We start from the raw sequence: 24,417 nt of genomic DNA on the forward strand, positions 1-24,417 counted from the left end.
TTTGTGGCTGCAAAAGCCCTCACAAATGCTAACCTGTTTCTGGCACTTTGTGGCTGCAAAAGCCCTCACAAAAGTTTGTGACCAGCTTCTTTGTGGCTGCCAAAAGCCCTCACAAAAGCCACCTTTGTGGCTGATTATACCCCTTTGTGAGGGCAAAAGCCCTCACAAAATGCTTGTTTTCTTGTTGTGAGAACCAGAAGCAGAACAGAACTAGAAGTAGAACAAAACCAGAACCATAACTGAACAAAACTAGAACAAGCATAACCAGTGATGAAAACGATTGAACAAAGGATTCATGATTTTAGGGTTCAGAATGATTTTAGGGTTCATGATTTTAGGGTTCAGAATGATTTTAGGGTTCATGAGTGAATCCTTTTGATTTTGATTTGTTTAGGATTTTTGATTTTAGGTGTTTTTCTTTTAATTTAATTTTAACAAATAAATTTTATTTGTAATAATGATTTTTAACAATTATAATAATGATTTTTAAAAATATAAATTATATTTTTTAATTAGAAATAATATAATAATAAGTTTATTCCACGTATGCGTCTGTCACGTCAGCTTTTTATTGACACGTCATTAAAAAATGACAACTCATCATGATTTGGACTCAAATTCTGTTTGGGGGACTAAAACTGGGGAGAAACAAAATGGGGGGACTACTTTCAATTTTCACCTATAATAGGGGGACCAAAAGTGCAATTAAGCCTTTTATTTAAATAAATGATTTCTACATAAATTTTTTTTTGTAATTTCGTCATTGGACGGGATACTTTTTGGTTTTCCACTCTTTTAGTGTGGTGCTATTAGTTTTTCATTTTTTTTGTGGTGTTTGTATTTGTTCAGATTTACAAAGTAACTTTGATTCATCACATATTAAATTTATAAATTTAATATCATGAACGTTCCAGATTCAGAGACATATCTATTATGAATACTTGAATTCTGTTATATTTGTAGATATGTTACTATTTTATGCTATTAATTTGAGTATTGTAAATTTGTTTCAAGATTAATTTTTTTTGTTTTTAGTAAAGTTGAATTTTGATTGTTTCAATGTATTCCACCATTTGAATCAATAATATTTTTTTTGATAAAAAAAAACTCATTTAATCCTTCAAGAAAGTTAAAGAGCAAAAATATTAAATTTATAATTAGTGAGACAAAAATTATTAATGAAGTAAAGTAGGAGAACCAAAAATATATTTAAATACATTAAAAAAAATTAAATATATAAAATAGAAATAAATGCTCTATCGTAATTTGAGTATCAAGATATTCACAATATTGTCTACGAAAAAAAAACTTATTTCATATCATTTTATTTTAAAAAGGAGTGTTGTAGTGCTGTGTTATTGTATATATCTTATTTGAAAGTAATTGTTTATAATTGTTTTACAAAAATTGAGCGGGTACCACAAGATCAATTCCGCCTGCACTTACACCGGCATAATATTTAGAACCATAAGATAGATATTTGTAAATTTTTAAAAAATTTGATTATGACGAAGAGGTAAATAATTATAATTTTATAACTAAGAGTTGTGTATTATTAATCACGACTTTATTTAAAACTGATAAGGATCTCAAGAGCATGAAGATGATTCATATTTTAATAAATTAGGATAAACTTTATATATTTTACTTTGTTTTGTATTAATTCTTAGTTTGCTTTGATTCGGAATTGTAATAGTTTTATTATTGATTTAGTTTTTGTTATGTGTAAGTGAAGATACTTTTCTTACTTACATTAAGTTTATTTTAGAAAAAAATAAAAAAAAGATGTAAGACTAATACGGGCCTAGAGAATGATGTCACTTATGACCCATTTTGGTTTAGAGATAGACTTAGTATAAATAAGCATTTGTAACCTCATGGAGGGGCAGATTTTGATTATTATTTTTGTGAGGCTTTGCTCTCTAGAGTTCTTGAAAGAATTCATCTTGAACTTATCAAGGCTGTTAATCCTTGTGGCGTTCTTTTTGGTTTATCAATCCCTAGATTGTGGCGCCATTTTGTTCCTTTGTTTCGTTGCTGAATAATAATATTGAGTTTCCTTTACATCAAATCCTAATACTCCAATTCTTTCAATTTTCGTGATCAGTAACCAGCGTTCATATCTCGAGTTCTATATATTGTTTTTCGTTGATTCAAAAGCCTAACTTGCGTTTGAGAACGTCATATTTCCCCTCGATTTGGAATCGGCCGAATCGGAGTTTCGCAGCGCCGTTTATCACGTTCTCCAGCCAAACGCGATTTTCACTCAAATTTGTAAGTTTCCGACCTAGAACGATCTTTAAAGTGAACTATGACTATTAGGATCATATCAAAAACTTCATAAAATATAATTATAGATGTCTGGATATTTATTGTAATGTTAGTTTATTTAAAATGTTTTGGATGTTTTGAGTTAACAAAATATTTTAATTTATAATATTTAATGATTTGGATAATTTTTAAATTTAATCACAACAATTACAAATAAAATCACGTGTATTTCTTTTAAAAAATTACGAGGATAAGAACGTGTATTATAATACTATATCCAAATCCTACCAATTGTTAAAATAATATCAATATTTTATGCAAATGATTAAATTCAAATGTATATATTGTGTATGACACATTTACTTACAAGTGTTAGTGATATTTAACAAATAAAATGAAATTGATATTTCAAAGTTACTTTAGTTTGTAGTTTAATTCAAAGTTGCCTCTAATCTGTGAAATTTCGAAGTTAACTTGATCAAAATTGTGAATAAAAAAAGAAACTTGATCAAAATAATTATAGCCAAACATCTATTTCGTGCTCAAAAGAAAATAAACTAACATCACATCATGTTATTAAAATAAATTAAAAAAAAATCAAATAATTTATAATTCTGGTATTTTCTCTAACTTTTTCAAGGACACATTATTATTGAGCTTGTAAAACTAGCCTAAATTACCATGAGATGAGATCTTTCTATGTTAACTTTCCATTGAGTTTTAGAGGGACAAGTTTTGCATTTTCTACAAGCTTTTTAACTAATCAAAACGCATATGTCTAAAGAATAAATAAAAGGACAACCTATAAATAAATACAAATTTCTAGTTACTACAAAAAGGGGAACTAAAATTGAAATGAACACACACTTGTGCTCACAAACTTTACCATCATTATACTTGTGATGTAGCAAAAGTGGGCATTCTTGAGGCAAGTTTGCCATGAGCATCCACTGTATTCAATATTTGAGGTATTGACATACCACCGGATATAACAATTTCTGTATCACAATCAAACATTCATGTTACAATTACATACATCAACAAATGAAATAATAATTATTAATAAAATAAATAGTAATTGAACCAATTCCTAAATTATAATTCAACTAACAAATATAAAAAATTTTACTTTATCAAAAATTTTACTTTAAACAATATGAACTAGATGCACAACTTAATAACGACCCTGAAAAATATTGTGTTCGACGTCGAACCCTTACATTTATCATTTATTTATATAGTCCTAAACACTTTATCAAATTTGTTATGTTGATCCATTGTTCCATCTTCATTTGTGAATTAAAAAACATAGACTAATTAGATGAGTGTGACAAAAACAATAGAAAACATGATACATACCTATCCCTTCACGAACAGAAAGATTAGGCCTCAAAATATCATTTGGGCTAACAAGAAAAATATCACCAAGATATAAATGATTGGTGGGAATGTAAACACAAAAAAACTCTTCTTCATCTCTACTCCTTCTCAGCATTACTGTAGAAGTGATGAATCCTATTGCATACTCTCCAATACGAGGGTGCCTAACGAGGGCCACTTCTTTGAAAGCATTAGAGGTTTGATCTACAATGTAGCATGGAAAATTAGAGTTTCCAACAAAACATTTATGTGAGTACTAACAAAAAATATTATATGATTAAAAGTGGAAGAGCAAATTAATATAAAGTAAAAATAAAAATTTAAAATTTTATAAAAACTAAAAACATGTTAAACACATTGATATATATATACCTGGTGATATTGCTGCACTTATTTGTTTAGAGGCAGCATATATGTAGCTCACGAGAGGCATTTTCTTGATGAACCATTCACCTAAGGTTAGAACAGAAGCTCCTAACCATGATGACATAAAAATTCCAACTAGGAAGATGAACGTGATGGATGTAACAAATCCAAGACCTGTCCAATTGCCCAAATTAATTAGTTAGTTAGTAGGCATTATAACATAAGATCTATTACAATTGTGTAATGAGTATAAGCATGATAGTTGAAACTTTAAATCATATATTTGCATTCAATTTTTTTTAATGAAACTATGGCACTTGATTTTGCAGGGGTTATGGTGATCCTTGACCACATGGTTTCTATTTCACTTTGCTTCAAATGAAAAGAAACAATGTTCTTAAGATATAAATGAATATTTTCAGTCAATTAAAAAAATGTATTGACATTGCCTTATAAACATGGTCCACCTCATGAAGAAAAAAAATGTAAGTTTTTTTTTTTGAGGCAAATGGTAACAATTTATCATCACAGTTAAAGCTAAAATGTTTCAATATGAATTTTATAAATCTTAATCTGTACAATGCCATCTTCAAGCTATATATAACCAACCACATGACCAAAGAGTTGAAGAATTAAAACTTAACCAATTTAAAGAGAATATCTTATATTCATAAATCAAAATGCATAGAGATATATTATTAGTACATGAACTTACCAAAAATGTTGATCCCGAGATGATTATATATAGGGGAGAAGAAACCATCAACAAACCGAACAAATCCCCATGTGACATAGAATGTTATTGCAATGGGAAGAAGGATGACACTGCATATTACATTACATTAATTGTATTGCTTATAAAAAAAGACATTACATTACATTATATTACTTCTAGTAATAGGAATGGTAAATAGTAAAATGTTTAATTTTCATACAGTGTCAAATGTAAAAAAAAATTTACATTGAAGGTATTTTACAATCATCTACTCATCTATATATATGACTTTTGAAATAGTTATGATAATAAGTACTAAAAAAAAGTAACTATAGCTCCACAAAAGAATGACATTAATGAGAAACTTATAGGCGATGACTAAAATAAACACAAACATATACGTACCATCCTGTCATAAACTTCTTTGAAGCCCAACTACGAATCACTTTAGAAAATGCCTAACATAAGTGAATAAAATAATTTTATTTTGTCAAATAAAATAACACAAAAAGGAATAAACAGATGAAAAAACACAAAAGAAAAATTAATACATATATTAGAATTGCGGATTAATTAAAACAAAAGTTATTGATCTTACCTCTTGGCCAGAGTGATGTTGGGTGGAGAGAATGATGCCAATGCTAGGAGATGAAGAATTAGAGGATGATTTGGAGCTTCCATTTTCAGAAGTGTTTGAAACTGGAATTAGAAGCTCTAGATCTCTTGAAGCAGCCATCCTCCTTCTCCTTTTACCTATTATTACTATTATTATTATTATTATTATTATTATTATTGTTCATTTTTCTCTCTTTCAGAGGGTCAAGGACCGAGGGATAGTCGGAACCTTGTAACAGAATGTTAAAATAAATTCAACTAATTACAAAGCTTAACAACCTTCTTGTTCTTGTGTTGTTTGTCCAAGTGCATGCATGTGTATTTTTTTTTTCTAATTATTATTATTATTCTTTTTACTAAATTTTATTTTTGTTTTCTAATTATTAATAATCATGTGATGTGGCATGTTCTATGTTGGTGAAATGGGTGTTAGTGAGTGAGAGTGCTTCTATACTTCTATTTTATCGTTAAGTGATAGGATATATGATTAAATTACACTTTTTTATTTTACAAAATGATTAAATTACACTTATCTCCCTTCTTATGCTATATATTATTGATTATTACACTTTCGTCCATTAAAATATTATATTATGTTAAAATATACACTTCCATCGCTTGATAAACATTTTAGTCCATTTTAATATAAGGAAACTTCTAATGTATATTTTTCTCTATTTTGATTCATAAATATCATTAACATATAGTTTTAAATCCTATTATAAACTGTAGATCAATAGTACAAGATAAAATAAATGTTGGTCTCACTACGCCTAGATTGTCCAACCAAAAGCAATTGTCTAAATTTCCACAATGCATCAAATGCATGCCTTCATTTTTCTTCCTCTATGTAAAAATTTAAGTAAATTCTATTTTGGTCGAGAAACTTTGAGAGGTGTAATTTAATTATTTAGAAAAATAAAAATATTTTTTAGTTTAAAAAAATATAAATTAGACTAAATTAGTCTCTATGTAAATAAAAAAGGAACAATAAAATACTTGATAACAATTAAAAATAGACAATTAATTCCCTTATAGGAATTAAATGAACAAATTTAGAGTCTCTGACAAATATTTAATTATCTATTTTTAATTATTGTTAATGACTTAATTGTTTTTTTTTTATAGAAATTATATGTGACAAAATAAAGTTGATGACAAGTCAGCAAAAAAAAATCTAATTTTTTAAATGTGATTTACACAAAGACTAATTTGATTCAATTTATTTTTTTTAGACTAAAAGGTATTTTTATTTTTCTCAATAACTAAATTAGTTCTCTAAAAAATTTCAAAGACTAAAATGAATCTTTACTCAAAAAAATGTTTTTTGTGTGGATAGTCTATTTTAGTTAATGAATTCATTTTTATTCTACTCAAAATATTTTGTGATTGTTCATTTACCCAAAATATTTACTCACAAGTGTAAAAAATACTACCAAGATCATATTTTCAGTAACCCTTGAGCTCAATTACATAATTATAATCGTATAATCTAGGAGAGGAGTTATAAATAGCATCATAGGGGTGTCTTGTGTCTTTTACGTGATTCTGGCGAGGAGGAGTGTACATATTTATTTGTTTTGTAACAAATTAATTTGGATGAATATTTTTGCTTGAATTGGCTTTTATATTGCAACACCCCTATTGTTGTAAGGATTAGGCTAAATTACATATGTGGTCCCTTAACTTAATTTCAGGTAACGTTTTAGTCTTTTATCTTTTTTTTCCCAATTTAGTCCTTTATTCATAACAATATCAAATAAAGTATGAAAATATGTGTTTATTTGAAGATTTGTGTTACGAATTTGATGAAATTTGTATTATATTGAAGAATATAATTAATTTTATGAATTTTGATTAAATTTTTTTTTGAATTTTTGTATAAAAAAGGATAACATTATTGAAATTTTAAAACATAAAATATCAAATTATCACTTAAAATTAAAATAAAGGATCAAGTCGAAAAAAAAAAAGATAAAGGACCAAAACGTTACCTGAAATTAAGTTAAAGGACCACAATGTAATTTAACGTAAGGATTATTATATGAAGTTCAAACTCATACAAGAGGTGGGAGGGGGAGTAAGGAGAATTACATATACCATAATACCATAGGTATCGCTTGTACGGCCCATTTGGCTATTGTGGGATAACATTATGGATAACGATGGAAATTTTGTCGTAGTTCCTATTTTTGATTTGATTAAAGTAAAGATAAAGATGGAAAATTTGTCATAATTTCTATTTTTGATCTGATTAAAGTAAGATTAAGGTCATGGCAGGTAAATTATGTATGAATATAAACTTTATATTGAGGTGGAATGCCATGTATTTTCTTAATCTATTTTGATTATAAAAGAAAAAAATCCTTTTTAAACTGATTTCACAAATCTGACATCGTTGATGATATTCACCTTTGTTTGGAGTAAGGAGACAAATTTGAAGATATTTAAAGATAACAAAGTTGTAGAAACGGATTATGTAGGGTGCTTTAAGCTCAAAATCGTAGAATCTGTTTTTTTAATTTGTGGAATTGAACATGTTTGCCATATAGTTTTCGATTTTTACATTATTTTTCTCTCTTTAAGTGTTTTTTCTCCCATCTTAAATTCGATGTCCACACTCATTGATATATAGTATCGAGATACGAAACAAATAATCCTTTTAGAGAGGCTATGACTGATGAAATTATGGCAGCAAATGCAAAGTTAGTACATGAATTGTTGTGCCATGAAAGCAAATTTAAGAAGCAAGGTATACGTGTTGGGTGTTTTTGAGAAGTACAGGTTCCTTAACATATAATTGGAGCATCTACATTGGGAAATTGAGGATCATCTTTTTCTTGTTGTAGCTCCTTTTTTTCACATTTGATATTGGTGTACTAATAGTTGTTGTTTTGAGCATTGTTCTTGATTGTTTTTCTTTATCATTAGTATCTTTGTTTTTCTTTATCATTAGTGTCTTGGTGTACTACTACATGTCATCAATGCTTTAGAAAGAAACTCAACAATCAAATTTTACCTATAATTTTTTTGACAAAATGGCCAGTTTAAGAAGAAGAAAAAAACTTCAATTTATTTGAGCCTGTAAATTAACACGGACTCTAGGATTTCCGATAATGACTCAACACTTCACGACAAACACACACCATACGTCAACAATACAACAACTTGATTCTAACAAAGATATTATAAAGTTAACAGTTGTAATAGAGGAAGATCCTCCACCATACATGCACCACTCTTCTATTTAAGAGCACTCTCAAAATCAGAACATTTCTTAACGATTAAGAACAATAGTTTAAACAACAAAAAGCACCATCCTTTATCTACTTTGTTGTTTTTTAGGTTAGACATTTCCTCCGGCGTAAATGCAACTATTATAGCCTACAAAAAAAACAAGAGTAAATATTGTAAATTGAGCACATTGATTTAGTAAAATAAAATGATCAAAGCATTTTACACACCCTGAAATTTAAAATCATATATTCCACATTCTCAATTCCCAAATTTCAAGGCATAAACAAGACGACGCCATTTTTCACTTAAAAAAAAACTTGACGACTGCGCAAACATTTGAACATTGTATTAAGTCATAATCACTGAGCTTTTGCCGAAGAATGGAAAACGTATAACTTTCACACAATGTAGCATTTGAATAAGAGTTTTTATTAAGTAAAAATAAGATATAAGTTACCTAATAGAGAACAACTCTAATTCAGTAATGTCTCAAAAGAATTTGTTGTCTCAAAACAATTTATTTTCTATAAAGTAAGCTACCGCTTAAATGGATAAAGTTAAACATCTCAATCAATGAATATGGACGAGAAATTCAATTGACGTGGTCTAACACATTAATATTATTGTTACTATGCACATAATATCTACAAGTGATTTATGATTGAGATTATTTGCTTTAGAGAATTTCTCAAAGATGAGAGTATAAAAACATAAAATACATGTTATGCAGAAATCACATGAGGACTTACTTGGGTTATTTGTTGTTAGTGTGGCTGTTTGTGAGAAATCACAAGTTAATGGATTTTGCCCAACAGTGTGATAGAAGAGATTCATGGCATATGCAGCATGGTTCGCTAATGTGTTAGGTTCGAAACAAGCTCCTCCCGGTTGGATTAAGCTACAATCAATCCCCTGCCCACAAGCATAATCCAAATTTGCCTGAAGTTGTGCATCAGTTACTCCTGGTTTAGGCACACACCATGCTATATTACTATTATTCGGTTTTGTTGGACTTGAAACTTTCGGCGTCGAATTCGTAGGAGATTTTGACACATTTGGATTAATCTTCAATCAAATTAAGAAATACATAATGTCAAATACTACTAGAACAACATTAAGATGAAAAGTGCGAGCATTATTAATGATTGCAAAATGCTGGCTTCGTATTCCGCTTTATTTGGTGTAGGACTATGGCCTTTTGGTGTACCACTTGGGCCTGTTGGTGCTGGAATCACTGGAGATTTCGATACTTCCGGAGTCTTCAATCAAATTCAAAAATACATTGTTAAACACAACAATAGTGTAGACACTCTAGAGCAGTTTCAAGATGAGAGCTATGAAAATGATGATACTTGGTGATTCAAGGTTCATAGTTCATGGTTCATGTCTATTAAACCATTTGAAGTTGGTTAATCAATGAAAATATTTAATTAACGATTATATAAATATTATAGTGATAGAATTCATACTGGGGCCACCATGGGGCTAGTAGTAGGAGTAGGACTGGTACTCTGCTGCTTAGAGAGGCCGACGTCGTAGATCATGGATTGATCAGGGTTGTAAAGGCCAAAGGCTCTCTCAGAAGCAGCTCCAGGCTTCAAGTCCTCATCATACAAGGCAAAAATGTATGTGTCCACGGATTTCCCGGGCATCAATGGGGTCCCGACCTTGGATCGGAGGTGCGAAATCAAATTACCGTTGTAAGCCTTCGCATTCTCAAGACTCGGTCCAGCCTCATCGTTGTCTCCTTTGTAGGGCCACCCCGTCTCCGCAACCACAATCTCAATGTCCTTAAAACCCATAGAATCTAACGCAGATCGAACAGCATCCACCTTCCCATTACACAATCATGAATAAAACACGCATTTTAGACTTTACAAGACTACTATGAGAACTAATTTATAATTTGTTGCTAAAACTAAAAGTTATGATATTTAACTCCCTACTACACAAAATATTCTCAAATAATGTAAACTCATTTCACAAGATTATTCCTTGTATAACTAATAACTATTAGTTCAATGGTTACATACCACAATGTAATTTTTTTTGGCACGTGTAGTCAGTCATATCTTAATATGATGTCACCTGGGTATATTGCTTCCTAAAATATCTTCACAAATATATGTATCATGAAATATGATAAAATGCATCCGTAAATTTATTTTTATAGTGACACTAGATAGTCTTTAACTCAATAACTAGTATATAATTATTATTTTAACTCAACAAATAGAATAGATCAAACATGATTAGTCAGTTATTTACATATAAAATGTAAAACCTCCACTAGTATGTATAATTATAATTTCCTTTACTCGTATGTAATTACAAAGTAAACTACATTTTTTTATGAATCTTTTTATATGAATACAAAGTAACTATATAATTAATAATTAATTCTACTGATATACTATAACAATTAACAGAGTTGAAAAAGCAAATTCATCAATTAAAATCAGCACAAGTAGTGCTACCAGTACATCCAGTCAAAGTAAATAAATACATCTCCCTACATAGCAGACAAATAAACTAAGAAACATCACAAAATTACACCACTAATTATTTGCCTAAAACACTGTCACATAGAAAGATAATAGTAGTATGTTAATTACACAACTATGCAATTTAATTATTTGTTTACATAAATAAGTATGCAATTTAATTTATATATCCTATCGGTAAATAGTTGTTCAAAAATGTTAAACTCTACACAAATACTATATTAACCACTAATTTTTTAGCATAGAAAAAAGTAAAACAACATATATAGCCAATTTTTAAAGACGAGTAATAACAAATTTTCATTATAAAGCTACAAGAAATTTAATCAAAGTTGATAATTTGACTAACCTGAGCATCAAACATATTCATGTAATTGAGTTTAGTGTTTGAGTCAACTCGGCCCGAGTTAGGTTGAAAAAGGCAAAAAGCCAAATTATCAGCTCTTCCAGGGTCACTTTTGTAAGCAAAGTAAGGGTAAGGGTTAATCGCAAAAGGAGAACCAGTATCCTTATTAAACGACAACAAACTCTGCAAAACGACACTATATTCAGGATGAAATCTTCCAGCAGAAGGAGGTTCGGAATCCTTTAAAACCGCCATAGAATGAACCGTTGAGACCTTAATTTTTCCACTTAGAGAAACGGAATCAAGTGCGTTTTGCACGTTCTGTATCGCCGGCAACATCTGGTTCACGAGATTCGTGTCGTTTGAAGTTATGACTTCGTTTCCGACGGTTATCAGGATGATGTTGCTGGCGGGATAATAGGGAATAACGTTGGAGTTTATCCATGTTTTTGCGAAATTTGGATCGGATGCGAGTGATGGAATGTCGCCGTTTGCAGCTCCGATTACGATTCCGATTCCGGTGTTGGCTAGTGCTTTGATTATGGCTGGATCGGTTCCGTATAATCGGACTTTTTCTATTGAAGTTGATTGTAGTAGTTTCGCGGTGGCTGACGGTGGTGGAAGATTGTCGGCGACTTGTCCATAGTTCACGCCGAGGAATGGTTCAGAATCTGCGCATAATATTAAATTCAGTTAAATAAATTTATTTTTTGTATAAATTCAGAAAAATAAACTTAAAAATAATGGAAAAAAAATCACGTAACGGCTAGTATAGTTTGTTTATTTATAAATTTAACGGTTTTTATTAACCGCATCACATTAAGTTAAACTATCGATATGGTTCTCTCGAATTAGAATTCAAAATTTCACCGTATTAATGAATTAGGTGGTATATATCATTAACGAAATAAAAAGAGTTTAACTATTATATCACATGGCTTTAGATATAAATTATATAAAAGATTGACTAGGTAAAACAACTTTGACTTTGACTAGGTATACAAATTAAATATGGATGAAAGAAGTGTGTAACTATGAGAATGAACGAAGGCTTTCAAGGAAACTTACTTGCAAGGTTGAATGCAAGAAAGAGGGACAGGAAGTGTAGAAGAAATGAGGAGCAAGAAACCAAGATTGCCATATTGAATGTTGGGACTTTGAAACTGCACTTAGACCAAAAGGAGGAAATGGAAATATATAGAAAGCAATCAAGAGGGTAAAACCGTAAAGTGCAAAGTGTTAAGCTTAATAAAATGCATTTTAAAAGTAGACATTTAAAAATTGTTAGGTATTGTATATGTGGCTACTTGTGCATTTCAAAAAGTGAAAAATTCAGTAAAATCACTTAACTAGAAATATACCAAAAAGAAGGTTATTTATGGATTTTAAAAAGTGCCCATTTGAATAAAATCACTAAATTAGTCAAACAAAAAGAAATAACAGAGTGATTGGTTCTCAGAATTATAATTATCCATTAAAATAATTTTTATTTTATTTTTATAAATTAATAAATATATTTTTAAAATTATAAAATATCACTTGAAATAGTACATGTTAATTATAAAATCATAAATATATTTTTTTACGAATAGATAATATATTTATCATTAAAATTATGATATAAAAATTAATTAAATATATCGTCATTTTACGTTAATCCTAACATTATTAATGTAACTATCCTAAAGACTAAATTTATTATGAAATTTAGTTATTTTAAAGTCTAATTTAGTAGTGCTATACAATTTAAATGTTCAATTAAATGTAAGAGTCAGTTAACTATTTAAAATTATATTTGAAAATTTAAAAATATATTTTTCAATTGATAAATAGCAACAACCATATGAGGGAGCAGGTAGCCATTACTTGCATGTTAAACAAAGAACATTCTGGCAGCCGAACACGAAGTCACAAATCAAATATACTAAAAGTGAGACGAGTTTGAACATACATAAAGTAAAGCATTTATATCTTTGATCAAAAGCAGAACATCGTTAGAATGTTATTTTGCTTCGAGGAGCAAGTAAGAACCAAAGGACTTAGGACTAAGGAAACTTCGTAAAGGTTGGCACAATCCATGCGCAAGCAATCTTTTTATGTTTCAAATATAGTTTAATAATTTACCATCTAGCTATATTTGAATTTAGTTGAAGGGGGGTAGTTTCCTACCACATAGTGAATAACAATTCAAATACTAATTGAGATAAATGTTCTTAACTTCATGTTAATTTTTTTACCATGTCTTCGAACAATATTTACCACCGGTGGTAAAATATAGTTTAATAAATTAATAAAAATAGAAAATAGTACACTTTTATTGAAGTCTAATTAGAATGAATTTTAGTCTCTTACAAAGTAAACAAGGTTGGCCTAAAGGGGAGAGGATTAAAGTCCTTAAAATAATTTTTTTATTATATTATTGATAGGCCATTTTTGTACCCAAAAAAAAAATTAGATAGGTCTCTTTTATTTTAAGATTAAATAAAAAAATTATTTTATTAAATTACTTGTTTATAAAATATAATATTAAAAAATTAGACCTTACAATAAATATTTCTTTTAGATTACAATATGTGGTTTTAGATTAGATAATTAATTAATAAAATAAATTATTTTATGTAAATGAAGTATCTTTTCCTGTAAAAAAACCGAATAAACATTGGCATTGACATCAATCCAAATATTCAATTCAAACAAATGTGGTAAGACAAAGCTTCTTCATTTTGACAATAATAATTTCTTCACTAAATAGTAGATGCGGTTTTATAATTTAATTTAAGTAAACATTTTAGTTCTTTATTTTTTTTCTTCTTTTTGATTTAGTCATTTATTTTAATTTTAAATAATAATTTAATCTTTTATGTTTTAAAATGTCAACAATGTTATTATTTATTTTTACAAAAATTCATCAAAATTTTCAAACAAAACCCATAAAATTAATTATCATCTTCAATATAATGCAAATTTCATCAAATGCATAACTCAAATATTCAAATAAACTCATATTTTCATCCCCAAAAATATATTAAATTCATCAAATAAAAAATAAAAATATGAGTTTATTTACATATTTAAGTTATGAATTCGATGAAATTTGCATTATATTAAAGATGATAATTAATTTTGTGGGTTTTATTTGAAAATTTTAACAAAATTTTTAAATTTTTGTAGAAAAAATGATAACATTGTTGATATTTTAAAATATAAAAAAATTAAATTATAACTTAAAATTAAAATAAACAATTACATCAAAAAGAAAAAAAATATTAAAGTGTGCAATAAATCAAATGATTGTTATCTCTCGAGATCCAATTTACTTTTATGAATGTATTCATTGACACACACAAAATACACAGCGCTTCAATTATTCCTAAGCAAACATGTTAGTGCTGCCAATTGTTATAACAAGCAAGTCAAATTCAAATGAAAAATGTTTATTTATTACAAAAGAAGTTTGAAAGAACTTAAAAATACTTTGTTAGTAACACATTTCAAATACTTTGGTCAACTAAAAATTGATTAGTGAAGTATTATATTTTTATGAATTATTTTATTTCTTATATTATTCTTTACTAAATAATTATTTCTGTTACGTCTATTTAGAAAATTTTGAGTTTTCACGTGAATTTTATGATGATATTGTAAAATTTTATATTTAATAAGTTTAGTATCACATTAGAGTTGTCGGAATTATGGTAAATCGTTATGATTTTAAAAAACTATAATAATAATTTATTGCAAATCTGATAATTTTATCGTGATATCAAACATTAACTTAAATTATTTGTGTTCGTAAAAATTACAACCATAATTTATCTTGAGTCTAATGATTTTATCATGATATCAAACATTAACTTAAATTATTTGTAGTTGTGCATTTACTTTTGGTGAAAACAAAAGAAATAATAGTGATGAATTCGAATACTTAAGGTTAAATCGTGTTTGATATAACAAAAGTAAAGCAAAAAAACATAGTGTTGTTTCCTCTTTAGGCTTGGCTCCACATTCAAATTAGTTGAGTAGCAAAACTTAAATTAAAGTGCATTGGGGCTTTTAACGACAAAGTAGTGTTGTAGGAGTGGAACGAAAGGGTAGGCCACGACCTCCACTTCCATTCAATAATTGTCCATCTCCTTCTAGATCAACCATTCGCATTTCTTTCCCGTTTTTTAAAACAAAAAACAATTCCCATTTCTTAATTCGTAAGTTACCCAACAGAACATGATCAAATGACTTCAACCTTGTAACAGTGTATTTGAGAAAAGTGTGTTTTCATGTATCTATCATTTAATAATCTGGCTTGGTAACATTTTAGATTCTTAATGTATAATTTTAGTCATTCGAGAAGTTTTGTTGGAGTTAATTTAGGGATGTTTTCAATTAGTATTTAAAAGGATTTTTTGATGAAAAAGTATTGTATTAACAAATAAGTGATTTAAATAAGCTTTACGGTATTCAATTAAAATAGTTTAGATAGATCGTAAGTGCTATTCAACTAATATTTTTTGCAATTCTAAAAAAGTTACATGGTAATAAAAATATTCAATTTTTGATAAGTTGCATTTATAGTCATTTTTGTGAGAATAATTTACATGTACTAAACCAATTTTTAATAGAAAAAAATCTTTATCAACCACATGATATTTATTGTTTTACAAAACATGGTATTTCTATGAGTTTTCAATTTTTATTTTTATTTTTCTCATCTCTCCTCTACCATTTCTCTTATTTATTTAATTATACTTTTACATATCTATTCTCTATCATTTTCTCTCCTTGATTACATCTCTTTTTTTATAGTCCTTCTTTAAAAAATTAAAGATCTTTGGAAATATATAACTTGTACTTTTTCCCTTATTGCATGTCAAATACAATCTTTTATTTGAAAAACCATCACATAAACAATATGAAAAAATATGACAATTTTTTTCTACTTTTTAATATGGATAATATAATATTTCATAAAACAAACGATTTTCTTAATTATTAGTTTTAATAATAAAAAGTAATATTTTAATATATATTTATTTTATTATATTATAATAATTATTTTCTTGATTAATTTATATGTATATTTGATATAATATATTATTATATAAATATTTTTAATAGGATATTAATTTTTAAAAGAATTAATCTTTAGTCCGATTGGAAGATGTGACACTTCATTCTTTAGATGTGTAATATAATACATAAGGTGATAAAATCTTCAAAATAAAAAAAAAATTAATAATTTTTTATATACATTTATGAAAATCATAACTGATATGATAATAATGACTAATGTAACTTTAAATATCTCAATAAAATTGTATTAATTTTATAGATTTTTATTTAATAATTTTTTATTTGTTGTCTATATTTATTTATTATTGTAATTGATAATATTTTCTAAAAATCTAATAGGTTCTTTCAAATCTTATTATGTATAAAATATTTCCAATTCCTATAAATTGTTAAATTATAGAAATCTAAATCTTAAATCTTGATTATGAACATCTTTTAAATTTTTTAATAAATTGATAAATTCTTATATTGTCTTTAAAAATTCAGAAGTATTTTTTATATAAAAAATAATCTTTTAAAATATCAATCAAATGTAAATCCTTAGTATATCAAATTTTATTATTATAACTAATTATTATCATATTAACAAAAATATCAAATTTTACCCTCATTCTAAACTCTAATATAATTCTCACATTTTTTTTTCAAATTTTTATTAAAAGATTAATGTGATAATTAATATTATATTAATTAACTATAAATATATTTTCTTATATTTTGACAAATAAACTCCAAAAAAAAATATTTATTAAATAGTTGACTGAAATATAAAAATGTTTGTCTTTTTTAATGATAGAGAAAAAAACTTTATTACAAAAATTCAAAAACCTAAAATTTAAAATCCATATAAACTCATATAAAAATCAAAATCTTAATCAATAATATTTAACGGAAAATATTGAAATCACATGACACGAATTCGAAACTTAAGCTCTTCACGGAACACGAATTCGAAACTTAAGCCCTTCACATAACACAAATTTGAAATTTGCTATTAAATGAGGTGTTTTGGGTATGCGGTTTTTGAGATTAGCTTCAAAATATGTGGTAGTTTTTACCCATCCAATACATAACTCTGAGTATTTACTAAATAGTTTACTGAAATATAAAAATGTTTGTCTTTTTAATGATAAAGAAAAAAAAAACTTTATTACAAAAATTCAAAAACTTAAAATTTAAAATCCATATAAACTCATTTAAAAATCAAAATTCTAATCATGGCCGATTTTGATACATAAAAAAAATTGTAACAAATAAAACGAGTTTCAAGTAGCAAGTTTGATTTTATGTTATATCAATTGTATATGAAGTATATGCGTGTATATAAAATTATTGATCTAATATTGACTAAAATATTTTCAATGTCAATAAAATTAATCATTAAATCAATTGAATTATCATAAATAAATAAATAAAATCAATTCAATTAAATTAATCATATTTTTTAACATGATTTACCCATTTTCGCATCCGTATCAAATCACTAATACCCAATTTGATTTTGTCAATTTTAACTAAAATCCAACATGCATGAATGATAATAATAAACAACCCACCAAAACAATATTTAGTCTTGATTATTTATAAGACTATTTTGATACACGTAAATAAATGTTATAAGTAAAAATAAGGATGTCAATGGATAAGGTTTAGGTAAGGTACTATAATACTTGACTTATGACCGCAATTTAAAAAAATATTTATACTCATGCTCATATCTTCATGGGTGTGAATTTTAATATATGTACCTTTATCCTTTTGATATCTTAGTGCGCGTACTCATACCCATTACATGCACTTTAACAAAAAAGATTGATAAATAATCGCTATTGTTGTGATTAAATTTAAAAAATTTCCAAGTATTTTAAATCCAAATCATAAAGTATTATAAATTAAAATATTTTCTAACTCAAAATATATCAAACAATTTCACATTATTACAATAAACTTCCAAAATAATATTTTATGAGGTATATGGGGTGAGATGTGTATTATAGTATTTGAACATGCATTTATACGCGTCCAATTTTATGGATAATTACGTGTCTCTATATTTATATCTATACTCATTATACTGGTTTTTACCCTACTCGCAATGAATCTTTTATTCAGGTACCACTAGGTCTAAATCTAACCGTCATTTCCTAAAATGGCCTTTTTTTGTCAATTGAGAAAAAAAAAACTTAAAAAATAGTAGATGAAACAAAATTGCCCTGTAATCTTTATTAGTTTTATTTGAAGAGAATAATTAATCTTTCAAAAAAATTATTTTAGTTGATAGATTTTTCGCATTCAACGTGTTTTAGTTAATTTATTTTCAGCATTTCAAAATCATTTATTCGATATATGTCAATATTTCATATTCTTTGTAGTCAATGTTTTTTTTTTGATATTTTTTTACATCTTCCAAAGCTCGAAGTGTTATAAACACATTATAGCTTGAAGAGATATAATAGATATTTTATAATTGGTTAATTAGTTAAGTTGATTAGTAAGTTAAACTAACTAGTTAATTGTTTCTCTAATTCACTATAAGTGTGTTGTAAAATTTATGTAATCAACTCTCTCTATTATTAATAATATTCAATTTATTTATCTTTAATTGTCTCTTATCAATGAATTAAATCAATAATTGTATGATATAATTACAAAAAAAAACCTAATTTAATTGTACTTGTTGTATCAAATGAACAAGTACCACGTCTCTCCGCAATCCTAAATGTTATTCACTTTATTGATATAAGAAATGGAAGAGATAGAGAGTGAATTGTTAGAAGAGCAAATGAGAGAATAAATTAAGTAGATACACAATTTTTAGTAGAAAATAAAAGGGTGGTTTGATATTTTAGACAAACAAAAAATTGTTTTATGTTTGAGCGATCTACAAAAATTACAACTCTTGTCTCTTCGTTCACTAATTTGTCTAATTAATCTTTTTATAGATATGTTATGTATATGATGCTCATAGCCTCATAGTGTGTTATATGATTATGATCGATAAAATTTGATATGTGAAATATAAATCCATGGAAATTTTTTATTATAATTAATTTTGTGAGATAAAATTTATTGTATAATTTGCGAGAACATAATCGTTGAGAGGCTACCATTGGAATGAATTATGCTTGAAATAAGGCATAAGTAATCTTAGTATAGATTTTGTAAAAAATCAAACATTTGAAGTGAATTTATAGGTGTATTCAGTTTTATATGATTTGAAATGATTTTAAAATAAGTCTTAGTGTATTTAGTCAGAATTTAGTGTATTTAGTCAGAATTGGATTAAGGAGATGAGAACTATATTTTAGAAAAAAATGTGTTTGGTTCATTTTTTAGTAGGATAGAGATGCAAAATTCTCATAAATTAATTTTTACTCTCTTTCCATTTCAAGGGAATTTGGAAAAGAAAAATACATTATAATAAAAAAAAACTGTTAAAAATTACTTCATTTAAATTTCTTTTTGAATAAGATTTGTCTTTATTTCTCCTCCCTCCGTGCTAACTATTACTCAACCACAACATTTTATAATTTACAAAAAGTTATTAAAAACTTTTAAATTCTGATGTATTATTTCTATTTTGTTTTGTTAGACTTTTTAGTTGAAAAAATTATTTCTGACCAGATAAAATTTATATATATTTTCATTTAATATTTCTCTAATATTCCTCTCTTAAATCTACAGCTATCTTTATTATACATTTTCATCTCTTATGATTTCTTTATTGTTTTTTATTTCATCATTTTCTCTCATCCTTTTAACCTATTTACTCTCTCTCTTCTCCACTTCTCACACTTTTTCCTACGACGACATACCTTGTGTTTTTTTCTTTTTATTTCATCATTTTCTCTCCTCCTTTTAACGTTTACTCTCTCTCTTCTCCACATCTCACACTTTTCCCCATAACGACATACCTTGTGTTTTTTTTCTTTTCACACATAATTGTAAAATTTTGGATTCGAATGCAAAATATGACATTTAACTTAACAATATTAACATTTGTCAATTAAATTAAAACTTAAGACAATATTATTGTTTTCTACTTCTTCATATTTCTATGAAAAATATATATGTGTCTTTTCCTTATCGTCCAATATATTTTCTATAAGAAATTGTCACAACTACGATATCAAAAAATCAAATAATATGTTCCTACTCCTTAAACTAAATAATGAACATTTTAAGAAAATTAATGTTGTTCTTACCAATTTAAATAATAAAGTTAACGTTTCAGTATACATATATTTTGTTTTGTTATAATTGTTTGTATGAATATTTACGTAATATGATTTAATTTTATACTATTTGATCAATATTATATTATACATATTAAGGTGATGGAATTGTGATATTTTAGGTTGATTGGCGTGGTATAATCTATAAAATAACGGGTATCATTGTAGTGACTATCAAAGTAAGAATGAATTAATATGTTTTGTATCTTTGAGAAATTCAAGTGAGATGATAATTGTTGACAAAACAAATATAAAAGGAATTAAATCACTCTGAACCACGGACTTAACCTACTCAAAACATGGACAGATATTTATTCAAATAATTAAATTTAAGTAGTCCTTATTGTGATCAAATGATTTTAGTTACCAAACAATCAAACCAAAACTACTTTTCCATCCAAAGTAACAAACATTTTAAATATGATAATCTCATAGCTACTGTTATCACCATGTCTTATTTTGACATATGACAATAACAATGACCACTATAAAATTTGAAATATATGAAGAAATTAATACTGATGCTATGTTTTTATTCAACTATATTATTTAATTATGATTTGTTTTCATCCACTATTTTATAATTAGATGTTTACAACAAATTTATCACGTTATTGAAAAAACCTATAAATCCATGAAGTATTTCTTAACCATGTGAATTCTTAAAATATAAATTAATTAAATCTAAGCTAAGAAATGTTTTAAAAATCTTATTAGTAATTCAATTATAAAATGTTATTTAAATTTTACATCACATTTTATTTATTTATATAAAAGTAGTTTCTTAAAATCTCAATACAATACAATCTCTCCCTATATCTCAAATTTTTAAGTTTTATAACTAATTAAGCATATTTATCATGTCAAGTTGAACTCAAAATATCTCAAAACAACTTCTATTATAAACTCCAATATCATATTATACCAATTTCTTTTTTAATTTTTAAAATATTTTTATTTAAGTTTTATACAATAATAAATAAATAAAAACTTAGATACATATTTTGTGGTTATAACAAATTTTAATAATAATATAAATTTAATAAAATTATGATCGATTAAATTAAAAATCATACGTAAAGTATCTAATTTTAATAGTGTATTACTATTGTCCAGACAAATTTTAATTTCAAAACCATAAATAATAAATATATGTTGGTGAAAGAGTTGCCTTAAACAAAAAAATGTTAGTTTGTTTTTTTAATAAAATAAAATAAAATGAAAGGCCCAAATACTTTCTCAAAGAGTTATGTATTGGATGTAAAAATTACCACAACTTTGAAACAAAGCCCAAACACCACAGGCCCAAAACACAACAGACCCAAAACACCTCCTTTAAATATTTGAAACCCTAATTGTTGTTGTCTCTGACTCTGCACTCTCTTGGCCGAAAATCGATACTCAGGTAGCGCCCCCTCCTTCTCCATCTATTGATTCATGTCATTTACAGTGTAATAGCTTAAGTTTCGAATGTGTTCCGTGATTTCAATATTATTGGTTAATATTATGATAGGCATATTTTGATGTCTTTGCGGTAAACTTTGATTTTTTGATTAATCGATTACACTATTTTGTGTTAATTCATTGATTTGTTTTTGGAAAATGTACACTTTTATAGGTAAGCCGCCATGGTGAAGCATAACAATGTTATCCCTAACGAACACTTCCGTAAGCATTGGCAAAACTACGTGAAGACATGGTTCAATCAACCAGCAAGGAAGACCAGAAGACGATTGGGTAATTAATTATATTTTCATGATCTCAATTTTAATTGTTATTTTTCTTTAGCTTTAAACTATGGAATGTTAGTTTGAATTATATAGTATTTCTGGTTGATTCATTTCTGTTGACATGTTTGTGATTTCTCTTTTTTAGCCCGTCAGAAGAAAGCAGTTAAGATTTTCCCTAGGCCTACTGCTGGACCACTAAGGCCATTGGTTCATGGTCAAACTGCCAAATACAACATGAAACTTCGTGCTGGTAAAGGATTTTCCCTTGAAGAGTTGAAGGTATAATTGCTTGTTCTCATATTTGTATCTTATCTTAAGATGATTCTGTATATTATCGTTAGTGTTGTTCAGCTTTATAGTTACAGTTCACATTTAGTTTTTTTAAGGCAGTAGTATGCTACTGGAATATGTTAGGCATAAATAATGTACCTCAATGTATTAGTTCAAAAACAATTGTTTCTATGGCGGAACACATTTTATATTGTTTGTGTTTTTTTGACTCCACTGTACTATTTAGAGATGAGTTGTTATGTTTAGCTATTTGATTTCTTCGAATATTCTCATTAATAATCTGTTGCAAATACATTGTGTTTGAATTTTGCTAAATCACCGTGTGAACTTTACTTGGGCAAGAACTCTAGTTTTAGCTTTGTTAAATCACCGACAGTGCATTGGTAAGTGAGAATTATGAATTCACTGTGGATCTGTACATAGGCTGCAATGTACAGTGGATTCATTATTCTCAGTGAAAAGAGTAATGTGTGTAGGATAACCTGTTTCATTGTGACTGACTTTAGTTTGATTGGGTGCAAAGATCTTTATTTTCAACTATGGAGTACAATTATGGGTTATAAATTGAGGAGTTACACTTTATATTTTATGTTTTGGTAATAATATTGTATTCATTTGTATTGCAGGCTGCTGGTATTCCCAAGAAGCTTGCTCCAACCATTGGCATTGCCATTGATCATCGCCGCAGGAACCGTTCTTTGGAAGGCCTGCAAGCTAATGTGCAGAGGCTGAAAACATACAAGGCCAAGTTGGTTGTTTTCCCAAGACGTGCACGCAAGACCAAGGTAATGCAAGAAATTCAAACATATTTTTCATTTTTGGTTTGAAATAGCTTAGTGGCGAAACTCACAGACTATTATAAGTGTCTTGTAGCATTTTACCATCACAGCTACACCTACCTGACAGTTCAAATGTATCTTTTATGATGAGGAATTTTCCTTAATTTTGATACCATGTCTGCTAGACATTCACACAACCCATTTATTTGTTTTTGCAGGCGGGTGACTCTACACCTGAGGAACTTGCTAATGCCACACAAGTCCAAGGCTCGTACTTGCCTGTTGTGAGGGAGAAACCAACTGTAGAACTTGTCAAGATCACCGATGAAATGAAGGCATTCAAAGCTTATTACAAGCTCCGCCTTGAACGCACAAACAAGCGTCATTATGGTGCTAGGCTCAAGAAGGCTGCTGAGGCAGAAAAAGAAGACAAAAAGTGATGACCTTAAGAATTGATATTCTATTCATATAGTAGTTGTTTCAAGACAATTTTGTTTGAAAATAGCTTTGTTAAGAACATGCCAAGTCTGAATCATGGATTTCTTTGCTTACCATTATTGTGTTCTGTTCCTCTGGTTTGTATGTTGAACAAGTACTTGTGTTTTATCTGGATTTTGCAGCCGTGTTTATTTTATTCATGCATTTTCCTATGTTTTCTTTATCCACCTTAATTTTATTTAGAAGAGTAACATGGCGGAAAATATCCCACTCTAGAAGAGTAACATCCAATTGTTGCTGTCAAATAACACTTCTTGCGTTAATTTAATTAAATGTGTACGCAAGTTTGTTTTATCTCCAATTTTTTTGCATTTGATAAACATCTTAATTATTGATGATATATGATTTTTATAAAATAAATCAACTACCTAGCATGATTTTAA

At 27.4% G+C, this 24,417-nt stretch overlaps 3 protein-coding genes across 4 annotated transcripts; 1 reads left to right on the forward strand and 2 right to left on the reverse strand.

Moving 5' to 3' along the window:
* Positions 1-2,965: 2,965 nt before the first annotated feature.
* On the reverse strand, positions 2,966-5,541 carry LOC101514689 (protein LIKE COV 1-like). The gene is made up of 6 exons (XM_004499194.4): positions 5,331-5,541; positions 5,138-5,190; positions 4,733-4,842; positions 4,024-4,191; positions 3,631-3,855; positions 2,966-3,269 (listed from the first exon to the last, which is right to left on the reverse strand). Exons 1-6 carry the CDS (start codon positions 5,466-5,468, stop codon positions 3,163-3,165), a joined length of 801 nt encoding a protein of 266 aa, XP_004499251.1. The 5' UTR covers positions 5,469-5,541; the 3' UTR covers positions 2,966-3,162.
* Positions 5,542-8,393: 2,852 nt separating this feature from the next.
* On the reverse strand, positions 8,394-12,659 carry LOC101508044 (glucan endo-1,3-beta-glucosidase 7-like). Of its 2 annotated transcripts, none has more exons than XR_189750.4 (5): positions 12,503-12,659; positions 11,438-12,105; positions 10,054-10,416; positions 9,334-9,843; positions 8,394-8,731 (listed from the first exon to the last, which is right to left on the reverse strand). XR_189750.4 is itself a non-coding variant. In XM_004499087.4 (5 exons), the coding sequence occupies exons 1-5, from the start codon at positions 12,573-12,575 to the stop codon at positions 8,694-8,696; spliced, it is 1,458 nt and encodes a 485-aa protein (XP_004499144.1). In that variant the 5' UTR covers positions 12,576-12,659; the 3' UTR covers positions 8,394-8,693. The 2 variants fall into 2 exon arrangements, 1 of the variants encoding a protein (XP_004499144.1); XM_004499087.4 differs by having other exon boundaries at positions 9,334-9,649.
* A 9,357-nt stretch (positions 12,660-22,016) lies between these two features.
* LOC101508670 (large ribosomal subunit protein eL13z) lies at positions 22,017-24,170 on the forward strand. Its single transcript, XM_004499088.3, has 5 exons — positions 22,017-22,141; positions 22,355-22,473; positions 22,612-22,745; positions 23,384-23,542; positions 23,755-24,170. Exons 2-5 carry the CDS (start codon positions 22,365-22,367, stop codon positions 23,974-23,976), a joined length of 624 nt encoding a protein of 207 aa, XP_004499145.1. The 5' UTR covers positions 22,017-22,141; positions 22,355-22,364; the 3' UTR covers positions 23,977-24,170.
* Positions 24,171-24,417: the final 247 nt, after the last annotated feature.

This window comes from Cicer arietinum, chromosome 4, assembly GCF_000331145.2.
Source record: "Cicer arietinum cultivar CDC Frontier isolate Library 1 chromosome 4, Cicar.CDCFrontier_v2.0, whole genome shotgun sequence".
In the NCBI taxonomy this organism is placed as follows: domain Eukaryota; kingdom Viridiplantae; phylum Streptophyta; class Magnoliopsida; order Fabales; family Fabaceae; genus Cicer; species Cicer arietinum.

Coding starts and splice junctions, on each gene's coding strand:
- LOC101514689 (XM_004499194.4), bottom strand. CDS start 5,468: ATGGCTGCTTCAAGAGATCTAGAGCTTCTAATTCCAGTTTCAAACACT. Junction 4,843..5,137: donor AAGAAGTTTATGACAGGATG/GTACGTATATGT, acceptor TGTAATATGCAG/TGTCATCCTTCTTCCCATTG. Junction 3,270..3,630: donor TTCTGTTCGTGAAGGGATAG/GTATGTATCATG, acceptor ATTGTGATACAG/AAATTGTTATATCCGGTGGT.
- LOC101508044 (XM_004499087.4), bottom strand. CDS start 12,575: ATGGCAATCTTGGTTTCTTGCTCCTCATTTCTTCTACACTTCCTGTCC. Junction 12,106..12,502: donor TCTTGCATTCAACCTTGCAA/GTAAGTTTCCTT, acceptor TATTATGCGCAG/ATTCTGAACCATTCCTCGGC. Junction 9,650..10,053: donor CTAGCCCCATGGTGGCCCCA/GTATGAATTCTA, acceptor ATTTGATTGAAG/ATTAATCCAAATGTGTCAAA.
- LOC101508670 (XM_004499088.3), top strand. CDS start 22,365: ATGGTGAAGCATAACAATGTTATCCCTAACGAACACTTCCGTAAGCAT. Junction 22,746..23,383: donor TTTCCCTTGAAGAGTTGAAG/GTATAATTGCTT, acceptor TTTGTATTGCAG/GCTGCTGGTATTCCCAAGAA. Junction 23,543..23,754: donor GACGTGCACGCAAGACCAAG/GTAATGCAAGAA, acceptor TTGTTTTTGCAG/GCGGGTGACTCTACACCTGA.